Below are 15006 nucleotides of genomic sequence, written 5' to 3' on the forward strand. Positions count from 1 at the left end.
GCTCTGCAGCCCAGGAGCCGCAACAAGAGGAGCCACCGCAGTAAGAAGCCCACAGTGGACAGTAGCTCTCACTTCCCATAACTAGAGAAAGCCCGTGTGCAGCATTGAAGACCTTGTGCAACCAAAAAGAAAAAAAAAGGCCATCTGGGCAAGGAGATGAAAAGGCCAGGGACAGGGGACATGTGGAGTAAAGAGAGGGGTATTTTGGGCTCCTGCTCATCCACCCAGGCATTCGACAGATTTTTATTGAGCACCTACTATGTGCCAAGCGCTCGGTGCTGGGGAGACAGTTATCATTCCTGTCCTCATGGAACTTAATAGTTTCATTGGAAAAACAGGATTTCTTCAAATAATCTGTCTTAGACACTGTGAACCTGCAGCTCTGCTTGTGACCAAGGGTTTTAGAGGGGTCAGGGGGTTTCTCTGAAGATTTGACGAGGATTCATTCTTGTCCCTTCTCAAGCCTTCCTGTCTCTACAACAACTCTCTGAAAAAGGGCTTGGGCTAGTGGTTCCCAGTGGGGTGACAGAGACCATCATAATGAGTTCGCAGGTGATTGTCGTGACTTCAGAAAATGGGACATTGACTCACTCTAAGTAGGGTTGTCAGATTTTGTAAGGACCAAGCAAATAAAAAACAGGATTGAGATTTCCCTGGTGGCCCAGTGGCTACGATTCCAAGCTTTCATTGCAGGGGACCCAGCTGTGGTGGGTGGTGGTCAATCCCTGGTCAGGGAACTAGATCCCACATGCCACAGCCAAGGCCCAGAGAAGGCAAATAAATAAACTTCTCTACTTCAATTAAGAACAAACAAACAAAACACTCCAGGATGTCCCACTGAATTTTGATTCCAGGCAGTGAAGACAATATTTAGGACATAGGCATGTTGAAAAAAATTCATTGTTTATCTGAAATTCAAAAATAACTCATTATTAAGCAACTGCCTGCACAGCCAAAGCCTTACAGATGTTATCTCATAGCCACTCGACAAAGGGAGCGGGACAGAGGTTGACTTGTGATAGAGGCTACTCTTGCGGTTCAGGGAGGGAAAGCCACTTGTCCAAGGTCACTCAGAGTTAGTGGCATTCCCAGGGGTGACAGTAGAGTTCTAAGTATGTGTTTGTGTTAGTCATTCAGTCGTGTCCGACTCCTTGCGGCCTCATGGACTGTAGCCCGCCAGGCTCCCCTGTCCATGGAATTCTCCAGGCAAGAATACTGGAGTAGGTAGCCATGCCTTCCTCCAGGGGATCTTCCCAACCCAGGGATCGGACCCAGGTCTCCTGCATTGGCAGGTGGATTCTTTACCGTCTGAGCCACCAGGGAGCCCATAGGGTTCTATGAACTAGTCTTAATGGGAAGGGATGGTCTGCTGACCTTCTTCCTCCAATAAGGCTCCCAGGGTGGCGGAAGTCAGGGGTCTTACCTGGTGACAGGACCAGGGAAGTAGGACAGGAGCTGCAGCTCTTCTGAGTTCTGTTGCGCAAAGGAGACCACATGGACAAGGGTGAGTGGAAGAGTTGTCCTTCAGGGCATTCATTTATCGAGCATTAGCATTTAGCAAACACGATATCAGGCACTGGGGAGGTAAAGAAGCCATAATTCCTGTCCTTAAGGGGCTCGTACATTTCTGGTGTCTTGGTCTGTGCAATACCAGCATTGCCATAGCCTGGAAGCTTCTCAGAAATGCAGAATCTCTCAGGCCTACTAAGTCAGGATCTTTATTTGAGTAAGATTCCTATGCATGTTGAAATTGGAGACACACTGGTCTGGCAGAGTGGTTCTCATCCCTGGCTGCGTATTAGAATTAGTTGAGGGAATTTTTTAACATGGCCCAGTCCTGCATCAGACTAATTGAATCAGATTGTCCGAGGAAGGGACCTAGGCATTTTAGAAAGCTTCCCAAAGGATTCTAATGTAAAAATGGTCGGTGGTTCTCAAACTTGAGTGGCACTAGAAAAAACTGGAGATCTTGTTTTTTGTTTGCTTGTCTTGGCCATGCTGAGTGGCATGTGGGATCTTAGTTCCCTGACCAGAGATCGAACCCCTGCCCTCTGCATTGGTGGCACAGAGTCAACCCCTGGATCGCCAGGTAAATCCTGAGAAGTTGCATTTCTAACAAGATACTGATGCTGCTGATCCTGGGAACATATTTTCAGAACCACTGGTCTACTGGTGAGATAGAATCATTTTCTGGGGATTAAGAAAGGGAAATAAATGTGAGGATGGATAAAGGCATAGGTGGTCTTGATGAGGGGTCCTAACCTGGTGGGGAGGAGCAGGGAGGGTTTCCAGAGGAGATTATCCACAAGCTGAGTCTTCAGTGCAAGTAGGACAGGTAGCCAGACAGATGAGAAGAACAGTGGGCAAGAGGAACACCTTGAAACCTTGGCACTGTGAGAGTGCAGAGCAGGTGAGGAAGCAGAAGCTGGAGAGTCGCAGAGACATCCCACCTTAGAGGGCCCTGGAAAGTTACCTTGAGGGGTGTACAGAGCCTTGAAAGTACCCAAGGATCTGCCCTGACCCTGCCCATAGATTTGCTGACATCACCCGGACTCCTGCCTGGGAGTGGGGGCCAGGGAGCTTTCCTTTTCAGGTCCCTGTCCCCGACTCCACTCTTGTCCATTCTAACCTCACCTTTGATCCTTCCTGGATATTCCAGCCATGGGCAGTTGAACATCGCCCTGTTGATGTCAGAGATGTTGACTGATTTTTCGTAGGCCATCCTCTTCTCCTGGGGGGCGGGCAGGGACTACAGGGACTGCTTCTCTGTGAGAGTTGGGGCAGAGCTCGGGGAGACCTGTCGTCTGTGGCGCAAGAGGGACTAGTGAGGTGTCTGGGCTTCTAGAGCTAGAAGCCTCCGAGTGTTGAGTGAAAAGATCACCTAGGTGCATGGAACACTCTGGTTCTACTCTGGAGCCCCAGCCCTGGCATCTACTGGCCTGTGGCTTGAGCCAGTCGCTTTCCCTCTGGGAGGTGCACTTTCCTCATCTGAAAGGAGGAAAGCCATGCCTGTCAGGTGAGCTCAAGGGGCAGTGGTGAGGCATAAATTAGAAAAAAAGTCAAAGCACTTAATGAGCCTCAAGCTCACGTAGCCCTTGTTATTTTTTTGTCTGCTCTGAAGTTCTTTATATTTTCAAAAACTTTTCATTTTGTATTGGGGTATAGCTGATTAACAAAAAATGGTGTGCCAATATAGTATATTAACGCATATATATGGAATTTAGAAAGATGGTAACGATGATCCTATCTGCAAGACAGTGAAAGAGACACAGATGTGGACTCTATGGGAGAAGGCGAGGGTAGGATGATTTGAGAGAATAGCATTGAAACATGTATATTATCATATGTGAAATAGATCGCCAGTCCAGGTTCGATGCATGAGACAGGGTGCTCAGAGCTGGTGCACTGGGATGACCCTGAGGGATGGGATGGGGAGGGAGGTGGGAGGGGGGTTCAGGATGGGAAACACATGTACACCCGTGGCTGATTCATGTCCATGTATGGCAAAAACCACTACAATAGTGTAAAGTAATTAGCCTCCAATTAAAATAAATATAATTAAAAAACAAACAATGGTGTGATGCTTTCAGGTGAACAGTGAAGTGTCTCAGCCATACATATACATGTATCCCTCTCCCCCAAACTCCCCTGCCATCCAGGCTGCCACACAACATTGAGCAGAGTTCCCTGTGCTATACAGGAGGTCCTTGTTGATTATCCATTTTAAATATAGCAGTGTGTACATGTCCATCCCAAACTCCCTAACTATCCCTTCTCCCAATCATACACATACCTCCTTCTTTGGCAGCAAGAGATAGAAGTCTTTGGGTTGTTGTTCACGAACACATTTATTTTATTTCGTTTTAGAAAAAAAATGTGAGTTTTTAAAACTATATGAGGACTTCCCTGGTGGTCTGTTTTGCTAAAAGTTTTACTTTTGTTTTAGGCTTGAAGGCTTTGTTAACAGAAACCACTTGATACAAACACACAGTATGCAATTCCAATATTTAATAGAGAATTAAATTAAATAGAGAATTGTTTGGTTTAATTTCAATATGCAGTCATTAAAAGAAAAATAAAAACAACAGGAAAAGGTAATAGCATATACATCACCAACTTGAACTGAAAACGTGCATCCAGACTTGAACGCTGGGAAGTCCCAAATGACAGCAATCTGAAGCATGAACAAGCCCTCCATTTAAATTTTCCATGTTTGCTCTGCAGGGGACACAGATGTGATCCCTGGTTGGGAAACTAAGATCCCACATGCCGTATGGTGCTGCCAAAAATTAAAAAATAAAAGAAACCCTTGAACTATTAAAAAATTATACGAACAGCAATAATAAAAATGCAAATGTGGATAGACACTCAATTAACATTGATAAGGAGAAATGTCACCCCTTACAGATTTTATCTCAAAGTCTATCAGCTGTACATCAGCTTGCATTGCCACCAGCAGCTTGCATTGCCACCAGCTTGCATTGCCACCCCGACTGTAGAGTCCTGCTTGCTGAGCCACTGCTTCCAGTTGAAGGTTCTGTGTCATTTGAACCACAGAGAATTCCTTTTATTGCTTGCAGTGATTGCTATACCGTACCCCAATGCTCGGCACAGAGTGGGCACAGTGGGCACACAGTGGGCAGCTCGCTCTGAGAGACCGCGGCCGCTAAGTCCTCCGACTGGGCCATCACTTGCAGTAAGCTGACATCACGTGCCCTGATGGGCCGCATTGAGAAAGACAGCGTCACCTTGTGGCTTTCTGCCGAAAATATTCAAGCTGAATCTCCTTATGGAGAAGCAAACAGACAAAGCCCCCTCAAAAATATTCTACAAAAATCCAATCTGAATTCCTACGAAAATAACAATATACTTAAAGACAAAGTCTGTTAAAGGACATGTTAGCTAAATTCAATATGTAATTGTAATTGGATCCTGGATTAAAACAAAATAATGACTATAAAGAGCATTACTGAACAGTTGTGAGGGTTTGATCATGGATGGTAGGTGAGAAATTAATACCAGTGTTAAATGCTACTCATTCTGTGGTTCTGTAGAATGTCTTGTTACTAGGAGATCTACACAAACTGTTAAGGGGGAAATGATATCTGCAACATTTATTTCAGAAAAAAATGTGTATGCCAACCATCCATATGACACATGTTTGTCACACATGCACATATATGTAAAGATAAAGCACATAGATACAGTAATATTTGAATCTAGATGGAAAGTATATTCTTGCAAATTTCAGTAGGTTTGAAATTTTGCAGATTGAAGATGGAAGAGAAAAAAACATCAGCTTTGGCACTGGACCTTGGACCTGGTGGGTCTAAATGTTCATTGTACCTCCTCCTATCCCCCCCCCTCTTTTTTTTTTTTTTTTTGCTTTGGGGCCTTGGGCAAGTTATTTCCATTTCCTGCCAAGGGTTTTCCCCTACTATAAACAGGGTTAGTAATACTACCTGTCCCAAAGGGTTATGAGGAGGAAGGATGGTGGATGTAAGGGGCTGGCAGTGCCTGGTGGAGAGTGAGCACTCAGTTAACGCCTGCTCTAATTATGAAGATATATTTTGCTAAGACAGGTTCACGGGAAGGAACACATCAATGGGAAAGTTGGAATACTCCCACCTGCAAAGTGCTGGTACCCTTGCAGAAAACCACAAAATCCCCCCTTCTCTTTATTTGAAAGAACCGAGGTATTTGGGAGGGATGGGATAAAAGCCCATTCCAGGGGCTTAAAGAAACCCACTGCAGGTAAGGGGTCGGGTGGGCTTGGGTGGAAGCCAGCAAAGTAGGCGGAAGGGCCAACCATGGTCTGGGGAAGCAGGGACAGGTGAGGCAGGGAGGGACAGAAATTCTTGGGGCTCCGGGGCTGGGAGATAGTGACTGTGGTCTTCACTCAGAGTAGAAAAGCCACTGGTCACTTTATCTGCCCTGTCCTGCCCACTTGCCTTCTCACAGAGCCTGCCCCCCCGGCTCTGCTCACAGCCCCCAGATCCAGGCTGGACACCCAGCGGGTCAAGCCCTGGATCCAAGGCTTGGCTCACGAGGGAGGGGGTGGTTCTGGAGAGGAAAGCAAACCAAGAGTCAGCTTTGCAATCGCTTGGAGAATTTTAATGAACAGCTGATTTCTTCTTATTTGCCAGTGCAGCCCTCCCCAGTGAGGGACTGAGATGGGGGCTCTGGTCACGGGCCATGACCAGAGGAGCCCAGTCTCCTGCCCTCCTTCCCCTCCAGAGACGCTGGCATCCTTTCTGACTGCAGAGCGGTGGGTGGGCAGGGGCTCAGGAGCTCGGAGCTTAGAGACCTCCTGTGCACAAGGGCAGAGCCCCAGGAGCACTGAGGGTCTTTCACAGCAGCTGCTGCTGCGTGGGGTGGAATCTGTGCCTTCCCAGGAGAGGGTGGGAGGAGGGCATTGCGGGGGAGCCTCCCAAGCTGCTTAGGACAAGAGCGAGAAGCAGAGTTGGCGCAAGTTCAGGTTCAAGGCGTCCTCCACCCTAGCTCAACTCCAAAGCGTTGATGTACTCTCGCACCCACTTCTTCTCTGGGTTGGCGCACACCTGGCGGTTCTTCCTGGTGATAAAGCTGCGGGAGAGAAGAGGGGGGGACTTGGTCAGTGTGGAGACAGCCAGGTTTGGGGATGAGGGGGACTGAGGCCAGGAGGAAATGATACCAGGTGGGTTATTTTCGGAGCTCCACGATTGTGTTTGTGGCTTTCAAGGAAAGGATGCTTTCTCTTCTGTTGGGTCAAAGGGCTACAAGCCAGAAGCAGCTATGTGTGCACTGTAACCCCCACGCCTCTGTACAAACACATGTACCCCGGAGAGCTCAGGGAATACGGGGCTCAAGGAGCCCAGGGTTGAGCGGGTCAACCACTAGCCTTTCTCAGCACTTCCTGTTTCAGAACCTGTGCTGGCTGCTGAAGATGCAGAGAAAAAGAGGCACCCTCCAGAACTGAGTCACGGCTGACTAAGTGGGAGACGAGGTGGCAAAACAAACACGCCGGTGTGGTTTTAGGTAACACAGTGCCCGCCACACGTAGCCACTCCACAAAGGAACCCGTCTGTGGGTGAACGGAAGAAGGACTCAAGTGAGTCTTGAGTTCACCACTCACTGGTTAGATCACCTTGGGCAAATCTCTTAGGGCCTCTGAGTCTACATTTACCTCTAAAATATGGAGAGAAATAATCCCTACTTTGCACAATTGCTGTGAAGCTCAGATGAGATAAGTGAGTGAATGAGTTTTGGAAAATACTACATATGTGTTGTTATTGGGGTGCTGTGGGGCCTCTGTTTTAGGGTGGATCAGAGCAACATGAGACCAGGGGTTCTGGTAGTAGATGTGGTGGCTTGGAGAGGTTGAGGGCCCTGAGATATGAACACTTGTCAAAGCAATTAACCGGCCAGGATGCGGAGGCCAGTCTACATGTGTCTATGGTATCAGTTGGAGGGCTCGCAGCCTGGGGACCATGGGCTCCGTCGAGCTGCCTGCCCTGCCAGTTTGCTGGGAGCCTGGTTCTCTCTGGGGGATGCCCCGGGTCTGGCCAGCAGTGCTTCTTGAGTTATTACTGTTTAGTAGCTAAGTTGTGTCTGACTCTTTTGCGACCCCACGGACTGTAGCCCACCAGGCTCCTCTGTCCACGGGATTCTCCAGGCAAGAATACCGGAGTGGGTTGCCATGCCCTCCTCCAGGGGATCTTCCGGACCCAGGGATTGAACCTGCATCTGCTGCTTGGCAGGCGGGTTCTTTTCCACTGAGGCGCCAGGAAGGGGCCGGCAGGGCCGCCAGTTCATTCACAGGTTCCTCTCCACCTCGCCCTGCTTCCCTGCACCTCTCTTACTTTGCCTTCTCCTGCAGGATGCTTTCCTGCGTCTTTCTGGGATTTTTTTCAGACAAAGTGAAGGCTTGGGTTGTCTGATGAGGATGAAGATCTCTTGGCCCCTTTTCCTGCTCTGTCATGGAGAGCATGTGCTCTCAGGGGAGCTGCTTCGCCGTCTCTGAGCTGCGCTCTGAGCGCCCCATCACTTCTCTTTCTCCCCCTTTCTCGGCGTGCAGAGAAGAGAAATCGAGCAGAGGGCTGTTCTGAGTTGTCTTCTTGTTTGGGGTGGTGAGGGAGCTTCTGACGCAGACCCTGCTCTGGGACAGCCAGGTGTCATACAGGAAATCCTGCCGGCTCACTGTCCTCTCTCCTCGGCCCCGAAGGCTTGTGGCCAGGAAATTAAAGGCCAGGAAACCGCCATCTGGAGGGTGCCCCAGCCTCCCGCTCCTCCCTGATGAATGTGAGACTGGATGGCAGCCTCCCTTGCCAGGCCATCTCTCCCTGCGCCCCCAGCCTCCGTGGGGACCCTGTCTTGGCCTGACTACCCTCCACCTTCACCTGCTCCTCCTGGGGAGCAAATGTGCTCGGCATCGCTGCTCTTTCCTCCCACGTGCTCCCTCAAGTCTCTGGCCCTGGGTGTGGCACACCGTGGGTGCCTAATGAATGTTTATCGAAAGAGTTAGTGACTGGATGAATTGCATTCGCTCATCAAGTTTCACTTCTATGTATCTAAGGATACATTTGTGGGGAGAAAGATGATTAGTTAACACCTACCAGGCACCTACCTGTGTGCCAAGAGATAGTCTAATTTCATTTTTCTTTTTATTATTCTCACTTTGACCCAGGGAGGGAAATACCTCTAATTCTCCTCCACTTTGCAGACAAAGAAATTGAGGCTCAGAGAGGTGAAGTGACAAGCCCGAGCTCACACAGCTACTAAGTGGAAGAGCTGGGGTTCCAGGGAAGACAGACTGGCTGGAGCAGCCGAGATGGTTGAAATGCCACTCTGACATCAGAAGACCCCCTCCTCCCTTAAAAAAATGTCACACCTCCAGCTCCAGCCCTGTTTCCTCGGCTCCTAACCCTTCAGCTCACACTCCCTGCTGGCACTTCCACAGGCTCATGGTGCTGGCATCTTCGTCCTTTTCCTTTTTCTTTTTTAATTGGAGTATAATTGCTTTACAAGTGAATCATATGTATACATATATCCCCTCCCTCTTGGACTTCTCCCCGCCCCACCATCCCACCCTCTAGGTCCTCACAGAGCACCGAGCTGAGCTCCCTGGGCTACACAGCAGCTCCCCCTAGCTCTCTATTTTACACATGGATATTTATGTCAAACCTAATCTAATTCATCCCACCTTGCTGGGATCTCAGTTCCCCTCTCAAGGATGGAGCCCAGGCCCCCTGCATTGGAAGCACAGAGTCTTCACCACTGGACCACCAGGGAAGTCCCATTCTTTCCTTTTAAAACAGCTCTTCCTTGGGACTTGAGGGGGTTCCACGCTCCACCCTTCTCCAGGTGCGGGCTGAAACCTCAGCGTCACCCTCAAGGCCTCTCTCTTCCTTGCTCCCGACCTCACATCACCTCCCAGGCTTGCTGACTCTGCCTCGGAAGTTCCCCCACCCCTGTCTCTCCTTCCCTTCAAGTCCTCTTCAACCTCAGTACCACTCATGTGGACGGCCTCTCCACTGGACCCCTCTTGTCTAGACTTTCCCTGTTCTAGCTCACTTCACACTTTTGATTCTTTGTGCTGACCCTCGAGGCCCTCAGTGCTTTTCTACACGGAGACCCTACAAAAACCTAAAGAGAGTTCTGGCAATATCCCTGCTGCCCTATACACCTGTCCCTCAGTCCGATCCCAAGTCAAGCAGCGCAGACTTGCCCTACATCCCCTCTCTTAGCTGCGCCCCGAGGCGCTGCGTGTTCCTTCTCTCCTCTTGTGTTCTCATGTAGGATGTCCTGGTCATTGCAGCATCTAACTGAGTCCCGGAAGGGCAGGGGTGGTGGTTTACTCCTCTCTGCCTGTCCATAGTAGGTGCTCAAAGAAGGTTTTTCTGTTTTGCTTTTCCGTCCGAAAAATACTTGCTTTCAGAAATAAAATTAGTAGTACTAAACAGCAAATATATAGTATAGCAATAATTTGAAGAATTCATCAGGACCAAAGGCCAACTCTGAATACCTACAACTCTGAATCCTACAACTCTGCCAGTGCCGCAGGAATTTTTGGATTAAAAAACTTCATCGTGGGTGGTCCAGTGGGTAAGACTCCACGCTCCCAGTGCAGGAGCCCCAGCTCCATCCTTAGTTAGGGAACTAGATCCCACGTGCCACAACTAAGAGTTGGCATGTTGCAACTAAAAGGATTCTGCAGGTCAGGAGCTAAGACCCAGTGCGGCCCAACAAATGAGTAAATATTAAAAAAAAAAAACCCCAAACAACAACAACAAAGTCCTCATTATACAGAAAACTTCATGACTGCCCCGTTTTCATTCTTTAAGTCTCTGTCGTCTTAAACTCCATAAGCAATTACTGCTAATGATCTTACTAGTGTAGAAAGACGAGGCTCTAGAGACAGGCTCCCTCTCTCACTTACTGTGCAACCTTGAGCAAGTCACCGAACCTCTCTGGGTCTCAGTTTCACTCTCTGAAACGTGGAGAGAATTCTTCATACCCGTCAGGGATGCTATGATAAATGCAGAGCTAATGCATGTAAGACATTTGACACACAGCAGGAACTTCCTAGGTAGCAAGAATTATAATTTTTCCAAATGTCATAGCTTGCGTGTTTAAAGGAGAATCTCATTTCATTATTTTTTCCTCATCAATCAATAACTTTTTTTTCTTTTTAACATGCTGCAACTAGGGCCTTGACCTCTGACCTCCCCTCTCTAGTTCCTCTGAGGTTGTGGGTGACTTTGATTGGGGGCAGGATGTGGGGGACTCTGGGGTCCTTTTCTGGAAAGGGATGTATGAGTCAATCTTCTCCAGCCAGGCATGTTGCAGACCAGGTTCAAGTAACAGTCACATCCATAAAGATCAGAGAGCTAACCTAGCCTATCAGAATTGGGGGGCTCCTCCAGGAACACGTTGTCTAGCTTGTTCCACAATAGCTGGGGAATCTGAATCCAGAGAGGGCAGAACACAGCTATTTGAACAGCTGGAGGGTGGGTGGGAATGCCCTCTCCGAGGGCTCCTGCCAGGGGAGACTGATTCTGGGCGGGCGTTTTCCCTCCAACCCCCCCACCCCGAGGGTTCCACGGGGCTGCGACTCACACAACTGCTGCCATGGAGCACTTGCTGCTGGGGTAGAAGTACTCCTGGACGTGGGTGCGGGGCAGCGGGCGGGTGAGGTAGGCAAAGCAGCAGGGCGTGGTGTCCGAGGCATCTGGGAGAAGGAAAGAAGGAGACTCCTGGATCCATCGCCAGTGCACAGTGGGTACTGCGCTGGGCGCTTTATAGGATTTATCTCCAGCAGACTATTTTCCTCCTTTGGCTGAAACTGAGGCTCAGAGAGGTAAAGACACTTAGCCGTGGACACACAGTGCCAGAGTGGGGATTCTCTCACCTAACCCTTGAGGCCAGCTGGCCGCCTCCTTTCTACACCACAACCCCATGCCTTGGGCTCTCAGGGCAGGCTGGGTCTCCTCTGGGCTGGTCTTAGTTCCTCCGCCCTTATTCTTGCCCTCCTAGGATCCTCGGTGGATTCGGAACTTGGTTTCTTTGAGACCTAGGTTGGGTTGTGGGGAGGTTTTTTAAAACTCAGACTTCATGACTCAGCCAGGACACCAAAGAGGGGCCTGAAGATGCATACTGCATTGTGGGAGCCTCTGACTGAAGCTACTGAGAGAAGGAGGACTTTTTGTTGGTCAGTGACTTCAGGATGCCCCCGGGAAGGGCCAGTTGCCATTTCTGAACAGAGTAGTAGTGTTTCAGAGCCAAGAAGAACTGGGTTTGAATACCACTTTTCTTACTTCCTAGCTGCGTGACCCTGAACAGGTTACTTAACCTCTCTGGACTGTCAAAGAGAGCTACTCAAAGATTAGATGAGAATATTGAGTAAGATGAGATATGCAAGGCAATCAGCACAATACTTGATCCATAGTGGACATTTAATTAGATTTTGTTATCTGTTCTCTAAATCTATGAAATGGGGAAAGTATGACTGTCCCAGGAGGATTTTAGTCAAGTACTTAGAACCTTCTTAGAAACCCTGCTGGTGATGACAGACATGAGTTAGTGGTGTTTGCAGGTCAGCTCGAGCAGCCTTTGCCTGTTAGTAACCCCAGTCCACATTCGGTGAGCACCTGCAGGGCTTGGGGTGTAGACCTTGAGGACACAGACAAATTGATCAGAGGGGTCCCTGCCATGCAGTGGCTTAGAGATCTATCCTGGACAACTGGACATCTGAGTAAAGCAATGTGGAAGAATATAAATCATAGGAGTCAGATGGTATAAACACTGCAGTTGAAAAGAAGGCGAGGGCTTCCCTGGTGCCTTAGTGGTAACGAATCTCCCTGCTAATGCAAGAGACACATATTCAACCCCTGGTCTTGGAAGATCCCACATACCCATGGGGCAACTAAACCCGGGCACCACAACTACTGAGTTTGTGCTTTAGAGCCCAGGAGCCGCAAGTACTGAGCCCAGGCACCCTAGAGCCTGCGCTCCGCAACAAGAGAAGCCACTGGAATGCAAAGCTCTGCGACTAGAGAGTAGCCCCATGCTTACTGCAACTGGAGAAGAGCCCATGCAGCAATGAAGACCCAGCACAGCCAAAATAAATAAATAAAAATAAATAATTTTTTTTTAAATATATAAAAAGGAAAGAAAAGAAGGTGAGATCCGGGCGAGTCCTTTAAGGGCTGGCCCCGGGGACTGTGGACTTGAACTTACATGGGGAGGCAGAAGCAGGAGCGCAGAGGGCGGCCGCCGTCAGGAGGACAGCGAGGGCAGCGGCAGAGACCTTCATGGTAGCTGTGGGCAGAGGCTGGGGCGATCCGCGTGCTGATCCTCTGCAGCTCCGGCTGGCCCTTTACAGGGTGCCAGGCGGCCCTTTATAGGGAGGCAGGCCGGCGGATGGGGCGCCCCCGCTCGGGGAGTTTCCAAATAGCAGCCACACACTGCTGCTGATATCATCAGTGAAATTGCACAAAACGGAAAAGAAAACTGAAATAGCCTCCGGAAATATATGTGTGTATGGGAGTGTGTGTGTGTGTGTGTGTGTGTGAGTGAGTGAGTGTGTGTCTCTCTCTGTCTTCTCACGGCCTTCACATCCAGAATGAGCTCATCACTTCCCTCTTGGCCCTCGAGAAGAGCCAGCAGAAGCCTCCGTGGCAGAAAATCTCTTCCACCACAGACAGCCTGGGCTTTGTCTGCCAGGGCGCTCCCTGGTCCTCCCAGAGATCCGGAAGCTGCTTCTCCCGGGGCAGGAGGAAGGGCAGAACGACCAGATGGGAGCCCGGGTGCCCTCGTTACCAGTGCAGTGCTCCGTCCATGAAGTACTGCTCATGGTGATGAGATGTGTCATTGGGGCATCCTCGAAACTGAACCCAAGTGGTGGTCTGGATTAGACCCGAGGTGGTCCTTCTGTCTCAAAGCATTAGATACAGTCGCTGTTCATCAATTCCTATTTGGGTAATTCAGAATTAGTGACAGTCTGGCCTGGGTTGAAGTTGACTTCTGAGTTATCTAAAAGAGTCTGTTGACAGTGACAAAGGCAAACACATTCTAAAAAGTGTAATTTTAAAAATGTGATCTTATACCAAGGAGGTTTCTTGCTAGCTACTGTCACATACGTAACTTGGCGGCTGAGGGGGACTGAATCACCCAGAATGGGGAGAACTTGTCTCTTTTCTTCCTTTTGAAGACTTTGAGGCAGGATGGTGATTATTCTCCTTTTATAGAAGTGAACACTAAGCCTCAGAAGAGGTCATTAAGGTCCTCAGATCACACAGCAGGAAGTGGGGCTTGAACCCAAGTATTTTTTTTTTCAGACTGACTTAAAAAATGAACCATAGTTGATTTACAAATTGTGTTAATTTTAGGGGCACAGCAAACTGATTCAAATATATATGTATAGATAAATTTATATCTATCTGTATATACATACCGGCTTCTCAGGCGGCACAGTGGTAAAGAATCTGCCTGCCAATGCAGGGGATGTAAAAGACTCAGGTTTGACCCTTGGGTTGGGAAGAGGAAATGACTCCCACTCCAGTATTTTTGCCTGAGAAATCCCATGGGCAGACGAGCCTGGTGGGCTACAGTCCATGGGGTCGCAAAGAAGTCGGACAGGACTGAGCACACACACACACACACACACACACACACACACGTTGTATATTCTTTTTCAGATCCTTTTCCATTATAGGTCATTGTAAGTTATTGAGCATAGTTCCCTGTACCGTACTGTAGTGTTGTTGTTTCTCTGTTTTATATATAGTAGTGTGATCTGCTAATTCCAAACTCCTAACTTATCCCTACCTCTGCCCTTTCCCTTTGATAACCATAAGTTTGTTTTCTATATCTGTGAGTCTGTTTTGTCAATAAGTTAATTTGTATCATTTTTTTAAGATTCCACATATAATTTAAATCACATAATATTTGTCTTTCTCTGACTTAGTATGATAATCTAAGATATCTGACTTACTTCACGTAGTATGATTATCTTTAAGTCCATCCATATTCCAGCAGAATAGCATTCATTCTTCTTTTACGGCTGAGCAATATTCCATTGCATATATGTACCACATCTTCTTTATCCATCTGTCTATGGACACTTCAGAGAAGGCAATGGCACCCCACTCCAGTACTCTTGCCTGGAAAATCCCATGGACGGAGGAGCCTGGTGGGCTGCAGTCCATGGGGTCACTAAGAGTTGGACATGACTGAGTGACTTCACTTTCACTTTTCACTTTCATGCATTGGAGAAGGAAATGGCAACCCGCTCCAATGTTCTTGCCTGGAGAATCCCAGGGACGGGGGAGCCTGGTGGGCTGCCGTCTATGGGGTCGCACAGAGTCAGACATGACTGAAGCGACTTAGCAGCAGCTGCAGCATGGACATTTAGGTTACTTCCTTGTCTTGGCTATTGTAAACAGTGCGGTTATGAACACTGGGGTACATGTATCTTTTCAAATTAGAGTTGTCATCTTTTCTGGATATATGCCAAGGAGTGGAACT

At 48.6% G+C, this 15006-nt stretch overlaps 2 protein-coding genes across 2 annotated transcripts in view; both read right to left on the minus strand.

Annotated features, from left to right (window-relative positions):
• HEATR9 (HEAT repeat containing 9) overlaps positions 1–2722 on the minus strand; it is a 17875-nt gene extending 15153 nt beyond the window's left edge. Inside the window, exons 1-2 of the mRNA XM_010861512.1 lie at positions 2635–2722; positions 1424–1473 (exon numbers count right to left, since the gene is read on the minus strand). Coding sequence (XP_010859814.1) covers positions 1424–1473; positions 2635–2722 — 138 coding nt within the window. The remainder of the gene's footprint in view (positions 1–1423; positions 1474–2634) is intronic.
• A 3369-nt stretch (positions 2723–6091) lies between these two features.
• Positions 6092–12966, minus strand: CCL5 (chemokine (C-C motif) ligand 5). The gene is made up of 3 exons (XM_010861513.1): positions 12718–12966; positions 11098–11209; positions 6092–6585 (listed from the first exon to the last, which is right to left on the minus strand). Exons 1-3 carry the CDS (start codon positions 12791–12793, stop codon positions 6498–6500), a joined length of 276 nt encoding a protein of 91 aa, XP_010859815.1. The 5' UTR covers positions 12794–12966; the 3' UTR covers positions 6092–6497.
• Positions 12967–15006: the final 2040 nt, after the last annotated feature.

Source organism: Bison bison, unplaced genomic scaffold (assembly GCF_000754665.1).
Source record: "Bison bison bison isolate TAMUID 2011002044 unplaced genomic scaffold, Bison_UMD1.0 scf7180017864472, whole genome shotgun sequence".
Classification (NCBI taxonomy): domain Eukaryota; kingdom Metazoa; phylum Chordata; class Mammalia; order Artiodactyla; family Bovidae; genus Bison; species Bison bison.